Genomic DNA, 21,554 nt, shown 5'->3' with positions numbered 1-21,554 from the left:
ATTATAATTAATGTGATTTTTTATAAAAGATTGTGTGTAATTATATTTTAGCATGTTAATATCTTCCTTTTTGCTTTTTTTGTATGGCAAATATCTCGCTTTTGTTAAAATTAAAGTTTTGTTTCCAATTTCATTCCGAAAAAAAGTTTTATTTTCTTTCAATATCTTTTTGACGGATATTAATATCTCATTACTACATTTGGCGTGAGTGTACTTTAAAGAACAATGAATAACTTTTAATTGAAAAATTGGAATTTTGATTTTATAATAATTTATTACAAGATTATTCATTAATTGTTTCAATAGATTTCTTTTAAGAAGTTAAATTAATCCATCCAAATTAACGTCGGGGATATCGAACCTAAAATCTTGAAAGAAAAAGATTTTGCATCAAAATACTTCTTTTTTTCACTACCAAAAAGTATTTTGCATCAGTCAAATATTGAACATCACTAAATATATGTTTGGTTATACGTTCAATTTTATGTTTAAAGGGTCATCACGCATCAATTTGGGTCAAAAATGTCTACATTAGATTAAGAATAACTACACAAATAAGTTGTATATCACATATTTACTCAAAACCTTAGGACATTGTGTTTATGAGTCATCTTACATATGTACTGCCTCAATCTTTCTAAATAATATGTGAACTCACCTCACACTCAAACGTTAGTTCTTTCATACATTATCTTTCCCCTCAAGCGAAAGTTTTTCATTTACATACATTTGCATTTGTATCGTCATTGGCCTCACTCAACAGAACATGCAACTTGACGACCATTGTCAAGAAGACTTTCGACGCAAGGAATCAATCGAACCATTCATCGTTGGATCATGATGGAAGTCCGGGAGATCTATATTAGGCCAAGAGCGACCACAAACTTGAGTTAGACATTACAACTTTATCCCAGGATTTTAAGACATCGAGTTTATGGATCATCTCACTTACATATTGTTCAACCTCCACTTTTTCAAATAGTATGAGACTTTTAACACACCTCACACTTGTCACAATTATATTAAAAAGAGTGTTGTCATTCAATTAATTTATTTAATTATTGCTATCAAATCAAATTCCTTTAGAGATATAAAAATTATGTTGACCAAGGACCTTTTGGAAAGAAAAAAGTTACGCTGACTAGACAAATTGGGTCCACTGAGAAAAGTTAGACTTCCATATTTAGAGTGTAGCGTATCTCAAATATGAATAATTCTGATGAACAGACGCTGTGGAAACCAAAAACATCTATATGATAACACATATTTATGAGTACAAATTAATATCGGTATTTATATTTTACAAGACTTACATACATTACACACCAACCACTTCTGCTAAATCTCATTGGGGTATGTGTAGACGTCAATATCATTAATAATAATAATGATAATAATAATAATAATATAATCATTAATTATTTAAAGGTTTTGTCTAGCATATGCAATATTGCACATCTTAAAGCAACTAAGAGTAGCAACATTTTATTGAAAAACATCAATTATTTATTAAAAAGTTATATATTTAATTTTTTTGAGGAAAAAAGTTATATATTTGATATAAAATGCACAAGTTCCAAGACAAATTTATCATATTAAATTTCTTAACATGTGCAAATTTGCACATGATAGAAAATCCCTTATTTAAAATATTATAATTAATTATTAAAATAATATTAATTTATTTTAGAGTACTACTATATCATTAATAAAAGTTTCATATTTTTATAGTTCCACATTCATAATTTTATTATATTTTGCACCCCATTTTTTTTCTTCTAAAAATATAATAGCATTGTTTCAATATAATTAATAATTGAACATTAAAATTGTCATGTCTGGTGCAGAACAAATAATTGTTGGTGGTGGTTTTCTGGTAGAAATGGCTCCGTCGCGGTGGAGAACAGAGTTTTAGCATGGAGGAGAGCAACTTTCTAGGGGAGAGGATAATGGTGCATGCAAGCACGTTAACACTCCAACGCTCAAGTCAATAAAAGAAAAAAGTTTATTTTGTGCTAAAAAAATGGTGAATGAATCATACCTTGTGTGTGATGCAAGGGCACACTTATATAGGCGAATAGGTTGACAACGGTCTTTGTGATCTGCAACGTCATCATAAAAAACTGTTAGTGAAGGGTTTGATGGCAGAGATTGCTTCAAAGCATGCTTATGTGTCGTAAGCCGCTCAGAGCTTCTTGTGCACCCCTCGTTGACACCTCTCTTGGATCGGTGGGCCTTTTGTGCTTTATGCTTGTTGTGCCGTCTGTGTGGACGAAGGCCTAGTCTGGAACAAATAAAAACAAAATTAACCCTTCGGTTTTTTAGGAAAAAAGGCTTCATGTAATTCAGGTTCGGTCGAAAAGTAAACAAATATAAAAAAAAATGGTTCAGATAATTCAGAGTTCGATTGAAAAGTAAAAATTGTAAATAAAAGTTATTGACATTTTCAAAAATACTTCTAACAAATATACATACTTAAAAATACTATTTCAGATTCTTAAGAACCTTTTTCTTTTAGAAGTCTTTTTTGTTACAAGGAGATTCATATTTTTTTTAAGTAGACAAGGAGATTCTTAAAAATCTAGTTACTATTTTTATTTTTTTAATGACAACATAATTTCTTCGTTTATTTTTGCCGGATATCTATTCACAAATATCTATTCTTCAAAGAATTTAGTTAAAATAAATTGAGTCAAAAAAATCTTTAAAGAAGAAAATATGTTTTTATATAAATATTATGATATAAATTTTTTATAAAAGATCACGATGAAGTTCAAACTTCAACTTTTCTATTTATATGTGAGTTTTAAATGGTTACTATAATTTCATCTATTAAACAAAATTACAATATATCAAAAATAATAATTATTATGTGCTTAAGGACCTTAATATTTTGTAGTTGACTATAGTGGTTTTATTTTTTTCAAGTTGTTGACCATAGTGGTTAAACAACGTTATTCACATGAATGCTAGGATCTAGATGTTGATGCATCACATCATGAAACTTTTTTTTGAAGGAAGGAATCATGAAACTTGTTAGTGTTTTTTTAATAATAATATATATAAGAATAACTGAAGTCTCATTCTGATATATGTTCAAAAGGTTTTGTTCGTCGGTCCTTGATTCAAAACTAGGTTTAATCTACTCAAACCCGAACCAAGTTGCTTACACATCGACTTGGTAGATTCATACTATCAACGAATCTATAACAGGTTCCGTATAAAATGAACCCATGAAAATATTGATTCATGATGGATCAATTTTTTCAATGATTAGATTATATAAACCCTTAAATTTTATCATGGTCTATACACACTCTAATCCATCTTCCCTTATAATTTTATAAAAAAAATCATTTTCACCCTTTATAATTATGATAATTTAAAATATTACATATTTTTACGGTAATTTTTTTTTGAAAAATTTTGTACAGTAATTTTTGTTGTTGGTATTTACACTTTTTTTTTACGAATTTGTTACGGTTATTGTTGGTCAGAATATTGTTATTTTATTTTATTTTTACGAAAACGTACAAGTTTTTTTATAAGGAGATAGGACATTTTTTTTTACAAATGGGAGAAAAAGTACATTTTTTTTTAAAGAAAAAAGATACTTTTTATTGTTACCTAAAAATTATAATTCAATTACGGTTATCAATTATTTATTTTTTTTCGTTGTTTTTGTAGAATAGTCATATTATCCTTTCAAAAATAATAATAATAGCAGTAATAATAAATAATAAATTCTCTAACCGTTCATACTTCAGTGCTATCTTTTATAATAAAAAAGTTTTTCATTGCTATGTTTAAGTAAATGAAAATAAATATAATTTTTTTTGTGAGTAAATATTAATTTAATATTATAATATAAAAGATATGATAAATTATTAAATTCTAAATATTGATTGAAAACGATGAGTTTAAATTGATAACAATTGAAGATTGAATATTAAAATTACAGAAAGAGAGAGAAGGCAAGAAACTATTTTAGAGAGAGTAAAGAAAATAATTAGATGTGTGAGGTGTATTGTGTTATTGTGCTTATATATAATCCAATGGTTATAAATATTGGTCCATTATGGACCAATATTTACACAGGTCCAAGCTAAATGACACCTCTAAAACATCTCCCTCCCATTCGATACGTAAAGCTTGACGGATACAAAATCCATCTTCTATAATCGTCAACCAAAGACATTGTACCATCATTTGAAGGATTTCTTCCTTCACATGCATAAGAGGATTCAAAAAGTCCTCCAAAGTAGGATCCATTGCCTCTTCTATTCTTATACTATATAGTTCACATACTAACTTAAGTGTTGAAGTGTTTTTTGCAGACAACCCTGCCATTTCAATCATTGGATACAGTGGTGGAGGTGGGCCACGGTCCACCCCCCAATTTTTTTTTATACATGTGTAAGTATAAATATACCACTAAATTTAAATACAAACTTCAAGCTGGCCTACCCAATTATCTTCACCTCCACGTACCACGTGTATGTTTCGTGATTTGTTTACTTTAAGAACAAATATATATTTGGATCTCATCAAATGATTGATATTTCATTTATTTGAGAAGTGTATAATACGTTAATTTTAAGACATTAATTCTAAATATAGCATGAATATTTATATTGAAACTTGAATGAGAAGTTAATGTAAGTATTAATTTTGATTCTATTTTATATGTTTTCAAGTATTTTGGAATGCGTAGAGAATTATTTTAAATTTTAAATATATGTTGTTTAATTTATTTTTTTTCAACTTTATATTTGATGCACACTACAACATAAATTTATTTTATATATTATAGTTTATTTAGGTGGTCCACCCTAATTTTTTTTTTTGCTCCGCCACTGACTGGATACTGTTTCAAAAAACACATAATTCATATTAGTTTTTTATAAAAAAAAATATACTTTTTAATCTGAACCTATACAACTAATTTTTGTCGTTGTTATTGTTGAACCACGACAAGTTTGACGAGGCAATTCATTGATCATGTGTATTTAAAACTTACGTCCCTGTAACAAAAAATATTTGGTTCAAATTTAGAAAGATTTTTTAGTTTTTTTTTTGTAACTTTATATCGAAAGGGATTAGAAACATAATAGAGTGAAATGAATTGGACCGATTGAATTCAAATTTGTAATAAATGAAAAAGTTTGCTATTAAAATCTGAATATAGTAAAAAATTTAAGGACATCAATTAAGTTCCAAGTGTTTGTTACCACATGGTTACGATGACTAACATAACAATAAATAAAACTTCATAATTCTAAAATCCTAATTGTGATTCAAAACTCAACAATACCATATAAGAAATAGAACTCTGACTCGAGTTCAGATTCAACTAATTCTCCAACTATAATGAATTGCATTTAACATCTAATCTTGATACAACAACGGTTGCTGTTTCGGACTAGAAGAAGGCCAAATCCGTTAAGCAATTCGCATTAGACGGGAGGGTATGTTAACGACTGGTTGGCTAAATGAGAGAAGAAGGGAACATGATTTATTTTTTATTATTATGTATTTTTATTAAACAAATATTTTAAAATCTCAATCGTTAGATATTTTTTTGCCACGTGTCTTGCATCCAAACCCTAAATAGAGTAAATGAAGCTTAGCCTAAATGGAGTATGAACTCGTCTTTTCTCAGGACCATTCCATCTTGATTCACAATAAAAATAATAACTGTTTTTCATTCTTTCTACACCGAAAAAAGTGTTATAAAAAATTGTATCGTAATTTTTTTTTCCACACTCAACTCAACCAACATATAGCACGATCTGTGTACAGAATTTGTCATGAATACTTGTCAACTGCAATAATCAAAACTTAATTAAGTAATACTCCTATTAACTTTGTCCATACGCAACAACGCTCTCATAAACAGATCCTATCATACTTGTACATGAGATTTATTAAAGGTTGCTATAAAATTGGTGAAGATGCCATGCCAGCCTTTTTTGAATAATGATGGTATGCCAACCTATTTAAAGAGTAATACTATAAGTCTCTAACATAATAACTTTCAGCCAAAATGGTATATAACAAAATAAGGAATGGGTTGAGATAAATGGAGAGAAAAAACAACAATAAATCACATCACACTATATCATTTCAAATGACGATAAGGCAAATAGAGTAAGCATTTTGTTTTTTCCTTGCATTTTTTAGGTTGGTTGAAAGTAGGTGACTATTGGATTGATCTAACTGCTAGTTTTTTCTAATGTGTTTAAATAAAACAAAGTAGGGCCTTTTGGCCCTCTTTTGTACCCAAAGAAAAGATTAGAGAGCACTTTTTGTTCAAAAAGAGATACAAGTAAAAAAAGAATAAATATATTTGTATAACTATTTTGTGACGACTTTCTTTTTGTTGGTTAAAAATAATAGAGATTGAAAGAGGAAAAGAGAATGAGAATACAATGAGAGTATGAAAGAGAGAGTTGTTTAAAAGTCGTCCCAAAATAATTATACAAATATCATTTCAAAGCATTCAACACATAATCAAGTGATTTAGCTCAAATGGTTAATGAACTTCATCAAATGATGAATCGTTTGGGAGAATTCAGGTTCGATTCTTAGGCGAAACAATTTTTCTATTAAACTATACTTACCTCACGACCACTCCATATTTCCAGGTCCCCTTCCTCTAAGAATCGGAGGATTAACAACAAAAAATCAACCTAGAGAAAGAAAAAAAATGGTCGTCTAACTTTAATTAATTTTTTTAATTTGAATTTAAATAGATAATATTCAATCATCGATATAGTGAAAAAATACATTATTTATTAAAAAAAAGTAAAAAAAAATTAATGAATCTAGTCACATCCGCCTGTATATCAACTACGAGTAGAAATAGGATAGATTGAGTTAAGTTTTGCAAAGTCTAAGTATGACTGTCCAAACATTTCAGCTCAGGTCTTACATGTTATCCGAGGTAGATTTATTTTTACACTTGAGTTTGATTTTTATAAAAGTTTAGAAAGATATGGTAGTCAACTCAAAAGGCTATTTCATATTAATGATTTAAAATAAATACACTAAATATACATCAACAATTAGACTTAGCCTACCAAAACTCTAAAAACACATAACTCTCAAACATATATTTTTTTCATCCTTGTAGAGGAGGGGTTATTTTCCCTTATCACCACTCACCAAAGTGTAGTAAGGGGTGATATCCATGAAATTAAGCTTTAATGGGGAGCACCTAATGACAAGAAATCATATAGGGACTTTAGTGTCATTTTAGGATAAAAGTATGCAGTTTATGTTTCTTTTAGTCGAATCTTGTAAAAAAGCGTTCAAAAAGTCATGAAAAGATAAAAGGAGGAAAAATGCCTTGAAGACATGAAAATCTACCCGAACCAGACAACTACGTGGTTGAACAATGCTTTTTACAAGTTTATCATTGATGATTCTTGGGGGAATAGTTGTTACAAACGTTCTAGTGAGAAGAAATGGATAAATGAAAGAAGAAATCAACGAGTCAACTACTGTGTACCTCAAATTGTGGGCTATGAGCCCCACATCGTGAGCTATGAGCCTCACATCACAAAAATACAATTGGAAATCAAGGAGATCGATACTATCTATCTCACATCGCGGGCTATGAGCCTCACATCGTGAGATAGAACAACATACCAAAAGAGATGCTCACTATTAGCCTCACAACACGAGGTCGCATCATGGGACAATTTCCATAAAACTTAGAGAAATGAGTGCCTATAAATACTGACCCCTCAACCAATAGAAAAATACTTTTTGACCGAAGCTATTCGGGAACCAAATAATTATCAACCGGTGATCCTTTTCTCAAGTTTTCTTATTCATATTTTCTTTATATGTGTTTAGAAAAGCTATGAGTAGTTTTTCCTCTTTGGGTTAGGTCAAGAAAGAGAAACTTCTTTGTAATTGTTTGATTATGTAACTTTAAATAATTCTATGCATTTCCGTCAATTACTTTGCTATTTTATTCGGTTAATACTTAATATTGTTCTTAATGATTTTTATGCATTGACAAATGTTCATAAATCGATTTAGGTCACATTGATTATTAACCATAACTTTGTTGGCTTGACCCATTTTAACTTCTCAATTATTGATTATATTTAGACATAAACTAATAATAATTGTTACTTACTTTGATGTTCGTAAACCTTCAAGGGGTACAACTCACCTAAGACATCAGGGAGGGGTAATCGTTGAAGAGAATTAGTGACCATGACATTAGCCTAACTATTTTGTTCAAAGGTATTCATAGTTTGTAGTTACTCAAACGATTCAGGGAAGAAAATCTAAAATAGTAGTTGGGTTGAAACCACAATCAATATTTATAAAAGAGTTCTTCTCCACATGAATTGTAGTTTCAACTTAACTACTACGATTATGGACGGTCTAATTTACTTTGGGTGGCCTCAATTTGGTGTATTTAGGGAGAACCCGAACGATGGTCAGTAGGTGAGCTAATGACTCGAGAAGATCTGATTCGTTGAGGAAATGGGTATTGGCCTAGTTCGAAATGAAATATAAAATACAATGAGAAGAGTTGAAGGCAGTAAATATGAAGATGGGTAAACGAAAAAAAGGTAGCATTTGAAAATTGATGGGAAGCTTCTTTCAAAATGGAAATTGATGAGAACTAATCGAGACTTGATCTTCTTTATTGGAAAGAGAAAAATATAGTTCATGAACAAAAAAAATTTAAGGCCTTTTCTCTTTTGTTAAAAATATTTTTTTGTGAGGTCTAAAGTCTTTGTTTGGTTGCTCGACCCTTGTGCCGACCGGCCCTATGGGCACATATGTGTGTAACCAACCAATATATGATTGACTGTGAAGTCCCGATACTTCAAAATGGATGACGTACTGTATTCCCTGCGTATCCTGCACCGATACTTGCCCGATACTTCCCAATACGTATCCGGAGAGTATCCAAATATTAAATTTTATTTTTAAAAAAAATAATTATCCGATACATCCCGATACGCACGGATACTTGTGTTTTTTATATTATTTTGATTTCTGTTTTTTTTTTTTTGTGTAAAAAATAAGAATAAATTACTATAATATATATACATTTTCTTTATCTTTCTTTAGTGCCCGTACGACCCACACCACACCACACAACCAATTGCATCTTTCCCTTTCTCTTAATCGTCAATATTATATTTATATTAATGTGCTACGAGCATGATTTCTTGTGTTTGTTAATATACTTGCATATTAAAAAAATTGGTTATAATTATATAGTACATTTAATTATATAATTTTTTTTTTATTAACGTATCCCAGCCGTATCGTATCTTGATTTTTGAAATTTTTCCGTATTGGCGTATCGGTGCAGTGTCGTATCCGTATCGTATCTCGTATCCGAGCTTCACATTGATTGTTTATGTTATCTGGCTCAGTTAGTATCTCTCTTCTGCAAATTTTTGACCAACAAAGCTAATTTTGAGATAGCAAATAGCATGACACATCCTAATTACGTTATCTGCCTCAACAAAACTACATGCACATAAATCACACGTTCTAACTTATTAATCTCTCCCTGTCATTGAGGATTCAGGGCACATCCACATGAAACATCCACTCACATGCAGTAGCAAATAGCAATACGTTACACATGACACATCCACTCACGGGAGAAAACGAAGCTCCCTTATTTTATCATTGCGTTGCGTGTGTCTATATATATCCTTTTTCATTTTCCTGTATTTGCACACACAGCATTAACCTTCCTTGAATTGGAATTCAAATAATTCCTCCTCGTCCAGTAAAATGACAAAACCTGGTTACATTAATGCTGCATTTCGTTCATCTAGGAACAACGAAGCTTACTTTTTCATGAATGATAAATACGTACTATTGGATTATGCTCCGGGAACCCCCAACGATGAGGTTTTGAACGGACCTGAATTTGTTCGTGATGGGTTCCGTTCACTTGCTCATACCGTATTTGGAAGCTATGGAATTGATTGTGCCTTTGACACGGATAACACCTAGGCATTCATATTTTATGAAAACCTTTGTGCTCTCATAGACTATGCTCCGCAGTCAGATGAAGACAAAATAATCTCGGGTCCTAAGATAATCTCTGACATGTTTCCTTTTTTCAAAGGGACCGTGTTTGAAAACGGAATCGATGCTGCGTTCAGGTCAACCACAGACAAAGAAGCTTACTTATTCAAAGGAGACAAGTATGCTCGTATAGATTATGGAACCAATAGTCTCGTTCAAAGTATCGAGAACATCAGCGATGGGTTTACTTGTTTCCATGGCACTGTCTTTGAAAATGGATTGGATGCAGCTTTTTCCTCTCACAAGATCAATGAAGCATACAAGATGAATACAACACATGTGTCCTATTTGTTCCAGGCTCAACAGACATGTATGATGAAGAATAATATGGAAGTCTCTAGAATGGTGAAGAATAATATGGAAGACTCTAGAATACTGGGGAATAATAAGGAAGCTACTAGATACTACTAAATAAGCACTAGGGAAGTCTTAACTTTTCTAGATCCTTCTAGGCTTATGTACTAGAGTATCCATATCTCTAGACTTTTCTTTGTTTCTAGATATTTCTAGTTTGTAATGGAGAGCCTTCCTAGAGTAGTATAAATAAGGCTCACCATCTAGTGTTTTGGATACTGAAGCATCATCAAGCATTGAAGCATTCAAGTAATATAACTTTTCTTTGAGAATATTAGAGTGTTTCTCTATTTTCTCTACCTTTCCTTTTGTCCCTGAGCCAGATTTGGCATCAGAGCTGGTTACGATACCACGGAGTTGAGTTTGAGCGAAGAAATCAACGGAAAGTGAGTTTTCAAGTGAGCAAGGTGTTGCTTTCTTAAAACTTCACTTTGCGGCCATTTGTTCGCGAAACTACGTCGAAGTTGAGTTTGAGCGAAAAAAATCAACGGAAAGTGAGTTTTCAAAAGAGCAAGGAGTTGCCTTTGTGAAACTTCACTTTGCGGCCATTTTGTTCGTGAAACTAGCACCGTCATTTTGTTTGGAAAGTGAAGAAAACCCTTGGTTAACAAGTCTTCACCACCAACAAAATTACCGCTCACCACCACAATCTTCACCAAATAGTTTGTTGAACCTTCATCGTTAAAATGCCACCTCGAAGACAAAATGAAAGAAGTCTGCAAGAGATGGAAGATATGAGGCGACAAATTCAACAACTACAAGAGATCATTAATGCCCAACAAGCCCTTTTGGAAGCAGAACAAAGGAGATTCGAAGGTGATGTTTCCTATAGTGACTCTTCATCATCTAGAAGCAGTCACTCACAACGACGTCAGCTTCAGATGAATGATATTAAAGTAGACATTCCAGATTTTGAAGGGAATCTACAACTGGATGATTTTCTGGATTGGTTACAAACTATTGAACGTGTATTTGAGTATAAGGAGGTTCCAGAGGAGCAAAAAGTAAAGATTGTTGCTGCCAAGTTGAAGAAACATGCTTTAATTTGGTGGGAAAATCTTAAAAGGAGACGTAAGTGTGAAGGGAAAAGCAAGATCAAGACGTGGGACAAAATGCGTCTGAAACTAACCCGTAAGTATTTACCTCCTCATTATTATCAAGCTAATTTTACTCAAAAACAATTGCCAAAAAAATCTTCATACCAACCTCTTTTCCCCACCAAAATTCATATTGATTCTCATAAACCACTAACCCATCAACCTATTTTCTCATTAAGACCCCAACCTAACACAATCAAAGAGAAAAAATCCAATATACCTAAATGTTTCATGTGTCAAGGGTATGGACACATAGCCTTAGATTGTGTAAATCATAAAGTAGTCACCATTGTTAATGGGGAGACAAACAATATTTTTGAAGAAGAAAAAGAAGACATTCATGAATCGTTTGAAGAAGAGTTGATGGAAAAACCAATATATGATGAAGAATATGTTGGTGCTGATATTTGTGAAGTGTTTGACGAAGAGGGAAACATAGATCCAATATATGATGAATATGGTCCCGATGACATTCATGAAGCATTGGAAAAAGAGGAGCATGACGAACCAATATATGACGAAGAATATGTTCTTGCTGAATATGGTGAATATTTGGAGAGTGAAAAAAGTTTCCAAACATCAACAAACAAAGACATGGTTTTTAATGTCATCATCGATAACAAAAGTGGTGAAAACGTTGCATCAAACTATATAGAAGAAGAGTTAAAGTTCCGAATGATTAATCACCAAGATCCATACAAGCTGCAATGGCTCAACAAGGATAACGAGGTAAAAGTATCTCAACACTCCATTATCTCATTTTCCATTGACAAGAATTATAAAGAAAATGTATGGTGTGATGTTATTCCAATGGATACTTGCCACACTCATCTTGGGATGCCATGGCAATATGATCGTCGTGCATTATATGATGGTTATGCCAACATCAACACTTTTGTGAAATATGGTATTAAAATCAAGTTGGCACGTCTACCACTTAATGAATTCATTGAAGGAAAAGAGGAATTCAAGTTACTAGAACTTCTAGTCACAAAGGAACCATTGAAGGAAACAACAAAGTTATGTATGTCCCGTCCAATTCCTAAGCCACCTTGGGAAGTTGTTAGTATGGATTTTTCCTTGGATTACTATGGTGTCTCTGCTACTTTCAATGTTGCTGATCTTTCACCATACTTTGGCGATGAAGAAGACTTTCGACTCGAGAACGAGTCTTCTCCAACCCGGGGAGAATGATGAAGAATAATATGGAAGTCTCTAGAATGGTGAAGAATAATATGGAAGACTCTAGAATACTGGGGAATAATAAGGAAGCTACTAGATACTACTAAATAAGCACTAGGGAAGTCTTAACTTTTCTAGATCCTTCTAGGCTTATGTACTAGAGTATCCATATCTCTAGACTTTTCTTTGTTTCTAGATATTTCTAGTTTGTAATGGAGAGCCTTCCTAGAGTAGTATAAATAAGGCTCACCATCTAGTGTTTTGGATACTGAAGCATCATCAAGCATTGAAGCATTCAAGTAATATAACTTTTCTTTGAGAATATTAGAGTGTTTCTCTATTTTCTCTACCTTTCCTTTTGTCCCTGAGCCAATGTATCTTGTGACTCGAACTCTTGACAATTGGAAATCTCTTTGGGGAATAATACCTGAACAGAATTAACCGTGACTGGTATGACTGTGTAATCGTCATAATGCTGCCAGTACTGTGATACTTAAAGAATAAAAATTGATGTAATAAAAGTGTGACTCCTTGTTGTTTTCCACATAATTGTTGGCTTCTGTTGTTAATTATGTAAGCTAGCTACATATTGACCTGCATCACGCAGGATGAAAATAATATAAGCTTCATTATGTATTTCATCCCTACAAATATATTGTACTAGTCAATATGTCTTTTCCATTAATAATGAGTGTATGCTTATTGAGCTATTACTTGCTCAGATGTGTCGAAGTTTTCTGGTCTTTTTTCTCTCTTGGATAAAAGATTCAACATTTACTGATAGAAAACTCGCTATAAGAATAAGATGCCATGATTTAACCAACTTTACTGATTCAAAAGAAAAACAAAATAATGAGACAAAATTACTTTATTATATGAAGGTTGTGTGGAGGAAATTCGATTCCCAAACAGTTAGAAAAGTCTATAAATACTTGTAATTGTATCACTTGTATTCATTAATTCACTTTTCATAATCAATACAATTCACTCGTTCTCTCTTAGAGTGCAAGAAACACATCTTGCACAAACAAATTTGTATCTCTATCCTTTGGTTTATGCGTGTAGATCAGGACACAGGTCCTGGGTTTTCAAATTCTATTATCAGCCAAGTAAAGATGACTGGCGGTAATGGTCTCCTCAACACACTCCCAATTCTTGCTATCAAGAAACGCTTTGGTTATCAAGAAACTCTTAGATGTGGTCAATAATGGAGTTCAAGAACTCTCTGCAAATGTAAATGAAGCAAAGAGGATTCTAAATAATGATACAATCACATCTCACCATGTACATTTTATGGAGTTGTTTTAAGAATTAATTCAGCGAATTAAGTGATGTTACGATGTGATTTGATTAGAGATATATGTAAAGAATTTGATAATATCATTGCATAGTGATTAATTAATCTCTCGATTACATTGAGTTTACATTTCACTTTCAGATTTGTAAAACTAACAAAAAGTCTCTTTGATTGTGGAAAATTAATCACAACAGATAAAAATATATAACCGTGGTGTATTTAAACAAGTAAATTAAAAGGATGAGCACTGATGGCAACATACTTCAATGAAAATTGACATGTGTGGAATAGGTTAGTCCAGCACCCCAGTTGGAAGGAGCAACATTCCAAGCTATTATAGTTTCTTTGGTTGTGTAAGAAGTAATCTTGAAAGAAAGAGTTTGGCCACTAAGTGTTGCAAATGCTTGGTAAGAAGCACCCCAATTGTGGCTCATGCTAATCCATCCTGTTCTACTTCCTTTAACCCACATGTTTGCTATATCACCTCCACCTCCCACATTCATCACGTACACCAATAACCAATATCCATTTCCTTGGAAAGAGAATCGAAATCCTTCACTTCTCACGCAAGGTACTCTAAGAAATTCAAATTTTTATCAACAAATCACATTGTAAGTATGATATCACTCAAGCCAATGACAAATGATGCAACACATTAATTATGCAAGAAAAAAGGTTGAATTTGGATCACAAAATCATGCAGTTGTTGACCTATATTGTATCAAGATTGGATGATTCATATTTCAACTTCACATTTTAGACGCAATTTACTAAAGCTTAAGCATGAACTACCTCTTTTTGATTTGACCGTTTATATCACATAACTGCATCAACTGAGTCATTATTATGACCATAGAAAATATGGACTCTATGTCCATGCAATCATGCAGATGTCAATTTGGATCATTAGATAAGGATCAAATAACTACTCTTGGATTAAATTCATCAAAGTTGAAACGTGGAATGTCTGATTTTGATCCGACGGTCAAAATCATGTGACCGGAACAGACGGTCTGTCCACACAATCATGTTGGATCAAGATCCGATGACTCACGTTTTCACTTTATATTTTGAATTTGATTTACCAAATTTGAAACGTGGACCGTTTGATTTTAATACGATATTCTAGATAGATCACGTGACAAAATCAAATGCATGGTTACGTGACATTAGAAAACATGGATCGCCCTTTTGTTATTAATCCATTCTATATTTTATATATATGTGGAGCAAATAAGCTAGATTTGTTAATTACCTGCGATACATAACAGGGACGATACCAGCCTTCCACTGAGCAATTTTCATGAAAGCAGGCTTAGACATGTCAAAATGTGAACGTGGTGGGTTGCACCATCCACCGTTATCAGAGGCCTGAGACCAATTAGGAGGGCAAATATTTGTGGCAGTGACTGTAGTGTAAGGAACATTGGTGTTACATGCACTCGATTGAACACATTTTATTTGATAACAAGTCCCACATGCATACCCATTATTGAACAATGTTGAACTCAATGCTGCTGTGTCTGTCCCATAACCGTTCACAAACAAATTCCCATACCCACATGCTCCTCCTTTAATAAGTCCGTCAAATTTTAATTAGTTACAACAAAAAACATGTTAATGTAAAGTAACATTTATTTAAGGGAAAATTAGTAGTATTAATCGTGGTAATTCTAATGACCAATTTACAAACTATTTAAGATTATAATTTTTTTTTGTCTTAACCCACCCTAGTAATCTAGAGTTCGGGGTCGCGAGGTAAAGTTTGGTCAAACATTGTTTTAGTTATGATTCAAACATAGATTCTTCTCAATGATTTGTTCTAAGTGATAGCGAGATTGATTTTGGCTTATACATCAATTGCTGAAATATATATATATATAACTTACCCATGGTGGCAGAAGCTGTCTCATCGCCATAAAATGTGGCATGTGCAAGAGTCCATGGACTGGGTTGAAATGTGCCCATTACTAAAGCTGGCTTTCCAATGATTGTGAGCATCAATGTAAGTGTAATGAACAAGCTACAATATTGATAGATTGCAGCCATTGTTAAGATTCTGTATAAATTAATGAATGTGATTAATGGATGCTCATTGATTTGTACTTGTACATGTGTTCTTATATATAACTTTCAATTTCAGTTGCACGTCACTAATTGAAAGAAGTTGCCTTCGTGAATCCCACGAATATGTCTCTATCTTTGCTAGTCAACAATATTACTGATGTTGTTTGTTTGTTTGTATATTTTTTGTTAAGTTATTGTCTAGAAACAGTATTGCTAGCCAATGATGTAGTTACATGGAGAATGATCCAGGAATATTATATCATTACCGTATTTCTTAAATAAGTAAAGAAAATGGTGTTACTGTACAAAATATAAAGTCGTGCCAACATGTTTAATCATATGATATATCCTCTCAGAGGATTAACAATTCTTTCACAGCTGCACGTTGTTAATTATATAATTAAACATTTTCACTAGCTGAATTTAGATATTCAAAAAGTACATAGAAGTCCATGAAATTGAACTTAAATACCTCAAAGTGGTTTTTAGCTAGTCTAGAGTCTAGGCATTTATATTTTTCGAAGGTCCAAACTTATATTCAAGAATCAAGATGTTGATCTAGTGTTCATTTTAATTTTCCATGCATTGTATACTTTAAGCAGAGGCCATAAGCAACTAACCTATGAAAAGGTTATAATAATCCCGCTGAGCTTTTAATATCAAGCAATTTATTCAATCATATTCGCTAAAAATGTTAACATTCGATTTATTATACCATCATACAATTGGAAATCCATGCTTTATTAATATCCAAGAATGGCACATAGTGCATTGCACCGATCTAAAGGGCATATTTAGAAATCAACTTGGTGTGACACAAATGGTAGATGCTTGAGTCACTTAACAATGTGACGTAGGGTTCGATCTCTGACCTCTGTTCCAAGCAGGAAGGAAATTTATTTCAAAAGCGCGTGACAAAACTCCAACACACGTAACACATTATTAAAGGTTAGACTCATTGATGGTGTTAAGCACCCTCGTAACTCTTCCAGTAAACAATGCAGTGTATGCTATACAGAGTCCAGATTACTTTACAAGTATACAAAGCCCATATACTTACAAGTTGGATAGTGACAATATTCAAACATTGAGATCAATCACATTATTATGCGTGACAGTGATAACATGACACATAATACAGCATGTTGCTGATTGATAATTTGTCACTTTCATAGTAATTCCTATTAATGAGCTCACATTGCTTGAACAATGAATATGATTCCAGGAATACCTGTATGCATACACAACATAACATAACATAACATGAGGATTGCCAAATGCTTCAATATTATATTTCAACCCTAATTCAAAACATTTATGCTTCAATATATTTGGCAGAGTTATTAGAGTATGCTAGGAATGTACCTCCACCTATGCATTACTTCATTCTGGCAATGTAATCAATCTTGTACCGGAATCATACACCATTTCAGTTCCACAGCTGATTCAAATGTTACATTCGATTGTTAAATTAATGTAATACCATGAATTAGTTTTAAGGATAAAATATGAATCATATGAAGTATATGTATCATGAAATAATTTTTGTACTTACTCAGAGCATTTGACTTTGTTGTTGGAACCACCGCTTGAAATCGACAGTATTGTTCCAAAGAAGGAGGTATTTTCAGTTCCGCAGTTTGGACAGGGACCCTTTAAGAATTTAAATAATCAGTGTATGTAGGCTGTAGCAGTTCAATATAACCTACAACATCGTGTTAAAAAAATTCATACCTTTAAAATCACAAAATCTTTTATAATGGCCCTTGTTAGTGATAGAGCTAGATATACAATGAGGGGAACAGCCGCAAACCAAGTGAAAATGAAACTAAAAGGCTCCGGCAGCTGCACTCAACAATCAAAAATATTAATATCTGTTATCGTACCGTGAAGTGTAATATATTTTTCAATATAATTGGATGAGTTTTGCAAATCTTCGGACTGTTATCATGTCATGTTACATTGTGAAGCACTGGTTTGTTTTCCATCAAATGGTTAATCCATTTTCACTTTCCTATCTGAAGTTTATCCTACAGAGGATTTTTTTTTTTCCACCTACAAGATATAAAAAATCTAATGGTGTACAGATAAACTGCTTCCCGAGGTTTAGAAGGCAATGGAATGCAAGAAAGAAATTAACCTTAAAATTGAAACTATTGTCTGATGCTATGACATTCTGGAAACAAATTACAACCAAATGACCAGTTTGCAATTTAAGGTACAAGTACAAAACGAGAACATACCTCTAGCAAGTAAGTGATCTCAAATCCTGTCAGATCATCAAGAAAGAAGAACCTAACAGATTACAAGGTAAAATTAAAGGCAAAAAGGTCAGCACCCTAAGTGCAAACGTTAAAATTAAATCAACAAAAATGTACTTTAATCCATCGTTAGGGATGAAACCTTTGATTTAAGAAAGATAAATGATAAAAAAGCGGATACTGATATGAAGATTATAAAATATGTAGGAGCAGGTAGAATGTGACATCAGGTTCAGGTCCACGAATGGATATGTAAAAATCAGCATATATTTGACATTTCTTGCATTCCTTCCAATCCCTCAAGTCATAGTCATAACGTATAAGACTATTCGATCCACAGAATCAAACATACGAAAGAAAGATAAATACTTTATTTATAGGTCAATTCCACAGCAAACACTCATATGGGTATTACAACATTGTTTTAAAACTTTCAGTTTCGCAATATATTACTTGTCTGAGACCAATTATATATTTGGCAGAGGCAGGAATCAAAACTAAAACCAAATAATACAGAAAAATGTTTACATCAAATGGTGAATCAAAGGTTTCTACATCATGAACCATCGATGTCAATATTAATAATAGAACACAGATAGGAAGAGAGGTGAAAGCTACTTACAATCCTAATGCAACCACAGTGGCTGGAACATTCAGCAGGAACATCCTTAAATAGTCAACAGACAGGTCACTGTAAACCTATAACCGAATTGTAATAAGCATATTATAAAGGTTCGACACAGAAGATTCAAACAGCGAAGTACTCGTGAATCCCATATGATAGGATAAAATTCTGAAGCTGAATTCTAGTAAATAAAGAAGCATTTATATGACTGATCTTAGTTGCTTTTATCACAATTCAAAAAAAATCTCTTAATTGGAACAAGAAAGTTACTCCTGTATTCATTACTAAACATCACAGGAATGACTTGCTCAAAAAAAAAAAAAAACTACTCCATATAACTATGACTAAGTGACTAACAATCAAAACTGAAACAAGAGAATAGATTACATATCAACACTTACCTTTTTACTTCGAAGGCTGCACCTTGGACCCTCAACAACAATTTCACTCCCTTCTCTCTGGAAAACAACCATGAGTTCAGTAAATTATTCCAGAAAGAGGAAGATACAAAACTACTAAATCAATTACAACTGCATTCGAAAAAAATTGTGACCAGTATAGCAAAGAGAACTGATACTTAATATCTTAAACTTCATAAAATGGAACCTGAAAAACAAATTTTGTTTCATGAACTGCAGTAACCGGTTGATCTAACCTTTAATTTGGTCCAAATGATATACTACTACTACATCTAATTTCCTTTAGTTATCACTTCATGAAATCCATTTATAACTTATCAGTGACACAATGACGACTTCGCACCACAAAACACAAAAGACTTAATGAACTGAAAATAGGCAAATTGCATACCTTTAGATTCAATTTCAACTTATCATACTCTTTGTCAGTCAAAATTGGATTTCCAGAAACATAAGCCATAGAAGCTTCAAGAAATTTTTGTTCATCCGAACCTACACAACAGTAATTCAACAAAGACTTACAAAAATATAGACTTACATATTAACACCAATCCATTATTCATATATATAAGAGTAATAACAGAGAAAATTACACCATACTTAGCATGACAACACTGCTTCCTTCCCACATAAGTTCCTCCTTGAGATTATCAAATTCTTCATTTGACATAATAGCCTTTCCCTCATAATAGAATGACTGTTAAATAAAACAAAAAACCAACCACAAATTTTAGTCCACATATCCAAAAGCTGTGTTGAACAGTATCAACGGTCATAAGCACTTATGAGACTGTTTGGGAGAACTTATGAAAATAGCCTATGACGTGTTCATAAGTTGATTTCAGCTTATTTTCATAAGCTGTCCAAATAGATCATACGAAAACAATTGAATTTTTTTTTTTTTTTTTTTAGAACTAACTTATAAAATAAGTGCTTATCCTATAAGCTGAAAATTAAGTTGTTTATCCAAAGAGAGACTTAATGGAAGAAAAACAGAAACTAATTTGGTGGGATATATACTTGGAGTGCTTGAAGAAATTCTTGCTCGAGTTCACCAACGGATTTCTTCTCCTTTTTTTGATCTATGCTACAATATGGGAGGACATTGGTATCAATAACAGCATCTCCGTCAAAATCTCCAACATTCCCTGAAAGAAAAATAAAACAAGTAATAATTAGTCTCTGCAGATGCGCAGCGATAATATCCAAATTACACGCAAAATAAAATGAAAAGGTGATTAAAGTAAGACCTTGTTGATCTGCAGTGGCTTTAGGTGAAAGTAGGAATAATCTGCGGCGAAGGCATAAGTGGCGGGAATTAAGGTGAGGAGGAGAAACAGAAGAAAAAGAGAATGGAATGAAGGGTGTTGGGGGTGCAGAACATGGACGAGGGGGTGCTAAAGTGAAGGCTACTTTGGTAGCAGTGAACATGATGAATGGTGGCAGTGTAACTGAGAAAATTTGAGAGTAGTGGTTTTGTTTAATTTGGAGTGTTAAAAAAAATGGAAAAAAATGAAGAGTAGTAGCTTGGAGATAAGGCAATGAGAACGTGTGGAGGGAAATGCAACGGCTTATTTTCATATCGTCGTTTCTTGTTTATATATCTTCACACAAGTCATCATATTTCGTTGCTTATGTGTATGTGATGACTTGTCCATCTGCGTGCTGTGGCAGTGTGGCATTTTGATTTGGGCACCATGGTGTGTTGCGTTGGATTTAAGCTTGACAATGGTTTTTTGTCACGTGGGCAAATGGGTCCCACAAATAAGAAAATGTTTCATTAAGTTTATGGAAGTTTATGCTTATAACAAAAAATAGCAAATTGTTTTGGCATGATCTTAGAGGCTAGATTTATCTTTTTTCTTATACTATTATTTTTCCTACACTATCTCATACTCATGCGCCCTGTGTTATTTTTCAAAATGTCCTATGAATTACGTAATTCGGAAAAATACGAAATGCAATTTGGATTACGTAATCTGAACTGCTTCGATATATATAAGGAAAATCACTCCTCCTATTGTACAGTTTTACAGTTTCAACTTTTCACTTTCTCTCACCCTTTTCCCAAAATTTGAATTGCACAAATCTGTCAAAACTTAGAGTTTTTTTGCTCAAAATCACTCCATGCAAGTTAATTAGGTCCCAAAATTTGAAGCTTTAACA

The 21,554-nt window shown here is 32.5% G+C and overlaps 2 protein-coding genes, 1 long non-coding RNA gene and 1 pseudogene across 3 annotated transcripts; 1 reads left to right on the top strand and 3 right to left on the bottom strand.

Moving 5' to 3' along the window:
• Window positions 1-5,674: 5,674 nt before the first annotated feature.
• Window positions 5,675-13,198, bottom strand: LOC112420957 (uncharacterized). Its single transcript, XR_003010888.2, has 2 exons — window positions 13,070-13,198; window positions 5,675-5,995 (listed from the first exon to the last, which is right to left on the bottom strand). It is a non-coding gene; the product is annotated as an uncharacterized lncRNA (long non-coding RNA).
• LOC25493636 (albumin-2-like) lies at window positions 9,454-13,404 on the top strand (annotated as a pseudogene).
• Window positions 13,405-14,082: 678 nt separating this feature from the next.
• Window positions 14,083-16,119, bottom strand: LOC25493635 (expansin-A18). The gene is made up of 3 exons (XM_013602201.3): window positions 15,906-16,119; window positions 15,272-15,587; window positions 14,083-14,592 (listed from the first exon to the last, which is right to left on the bottom strand). Exons 1-3 carry the CDS (start codon window positions 16,063-16,065, stop codon window positions 14,280-14,282), a joined length of 789 nt encoding a protein of 262 aa, XP_013457655.1. The 5' UTR covers window positions 16,066-16,119; the 3' UTR covers window positions 14,083-14,279.
• An 896-nt stretch (window positions 16,120-17,015) lies between these two features.
• Window positions 17,016-20,948, bottom strand: LOC25493634 (PGR5-like protein 1B, chloroplastic). The gene is made up of 11 exons (XM_013602200.3): window positions 20,639-20,948; window positions 20,409-20,536; window positions 19,989-20,085; window positions 19,780-19,880; window positions 19,371-19,427; window positions 18,967-19,043; window positions 18,327-18,378; window positions 17,818-17,928; window positions 17,639-17,736; window positions 17,449-17,524; window positions 17,016-17,314 (listed from the first exon to the last, which is right to left on the bottom strand). The coding sequence occupies exons 1-10, from the start codon at window positions 20,817-20,819 to the stop codon at window positions 17,467-17,469; spliced, it is 960 nt and encodes a 319-aa protein (XP_013457654.1). The 5' UTR covers window positions 20,820-20,948; the 3' UTR covers window positions 17,016-17,314; window positions 17,449-17,466.
• Window positions 20,949-21,554: the final 606 nt, after the last annotated feature.

Source organism: Medicago truncatula, chromosome 4 (genome assembly GCF_003473485.1).
Source record: "Medicago truncatula cultivar Jemalong A17 chromosome 4, MtrunA17r5.0-ANR, whole genome shotgun sequence".
In the NCBI taxonomy this organism is placed as follows: Eukaryota; Viridiplantae; Streptophyta; class Magnoliopsida; order Fabales; family Fabaceae; genus Medicago; species Medicago truncatula.
Note: the sequence above shows the minus strand (reverse complement) of the source record. Positions and strands in the feature narration are given on the sequence as shown.

What these genes read in the sequence shown, in the direction of transcription:
- LOC25493634 (XM_013602200.3), bottom strand. Translation starts at nt 20,819, where the DNA reads ATGTTCACTGCTACCAAAGTAGCCTTCACTTTAGCACCCCCTCGTCCA. An exon ending in AATTTCTTCAAGCACTCCAA is followed by an intron (nt 20,086 to 20,408) that starts GTATATATCCCA and finishes TTTATTTAACAG; the next exon opens with TCATTCTATTATGAGGGAAA. An exon ending in AGTTGAAATTGAATCTAAAG is followed by an intron (nt 19,428 to 19,779) that starts GTATGCAATTTG and finishes GTTGTTTTCCAG; the next exon opens with AGAGAAGGGAGTGAAATTGT.
- LOC25493635 (XM_013602201.3), bottom strand. Translation starts at nt 16,065, where the DNA reads ATGGCTGCAATCTATCAATATTGTAGCTTGTTCATTACACTTACATTG. An exon ending in GACAGCTTCTGCCACCATGG is followed by an intron (nt 15,588 to 15,905) that starts GTAAGTTATATA and finishes GACTTATTAAAG; the next exon opens with GAGGAGCATGTGGGTATGGG. An exon ending in GTCCCTGTTATGTATCGCAG is followed by an intron (nt 14,593 to 15,271) that starts GTAATTAACAAA and finishes TGAATTTCTTAG; the next exon opens with AGTACCTTGCGTGAGAAGTG.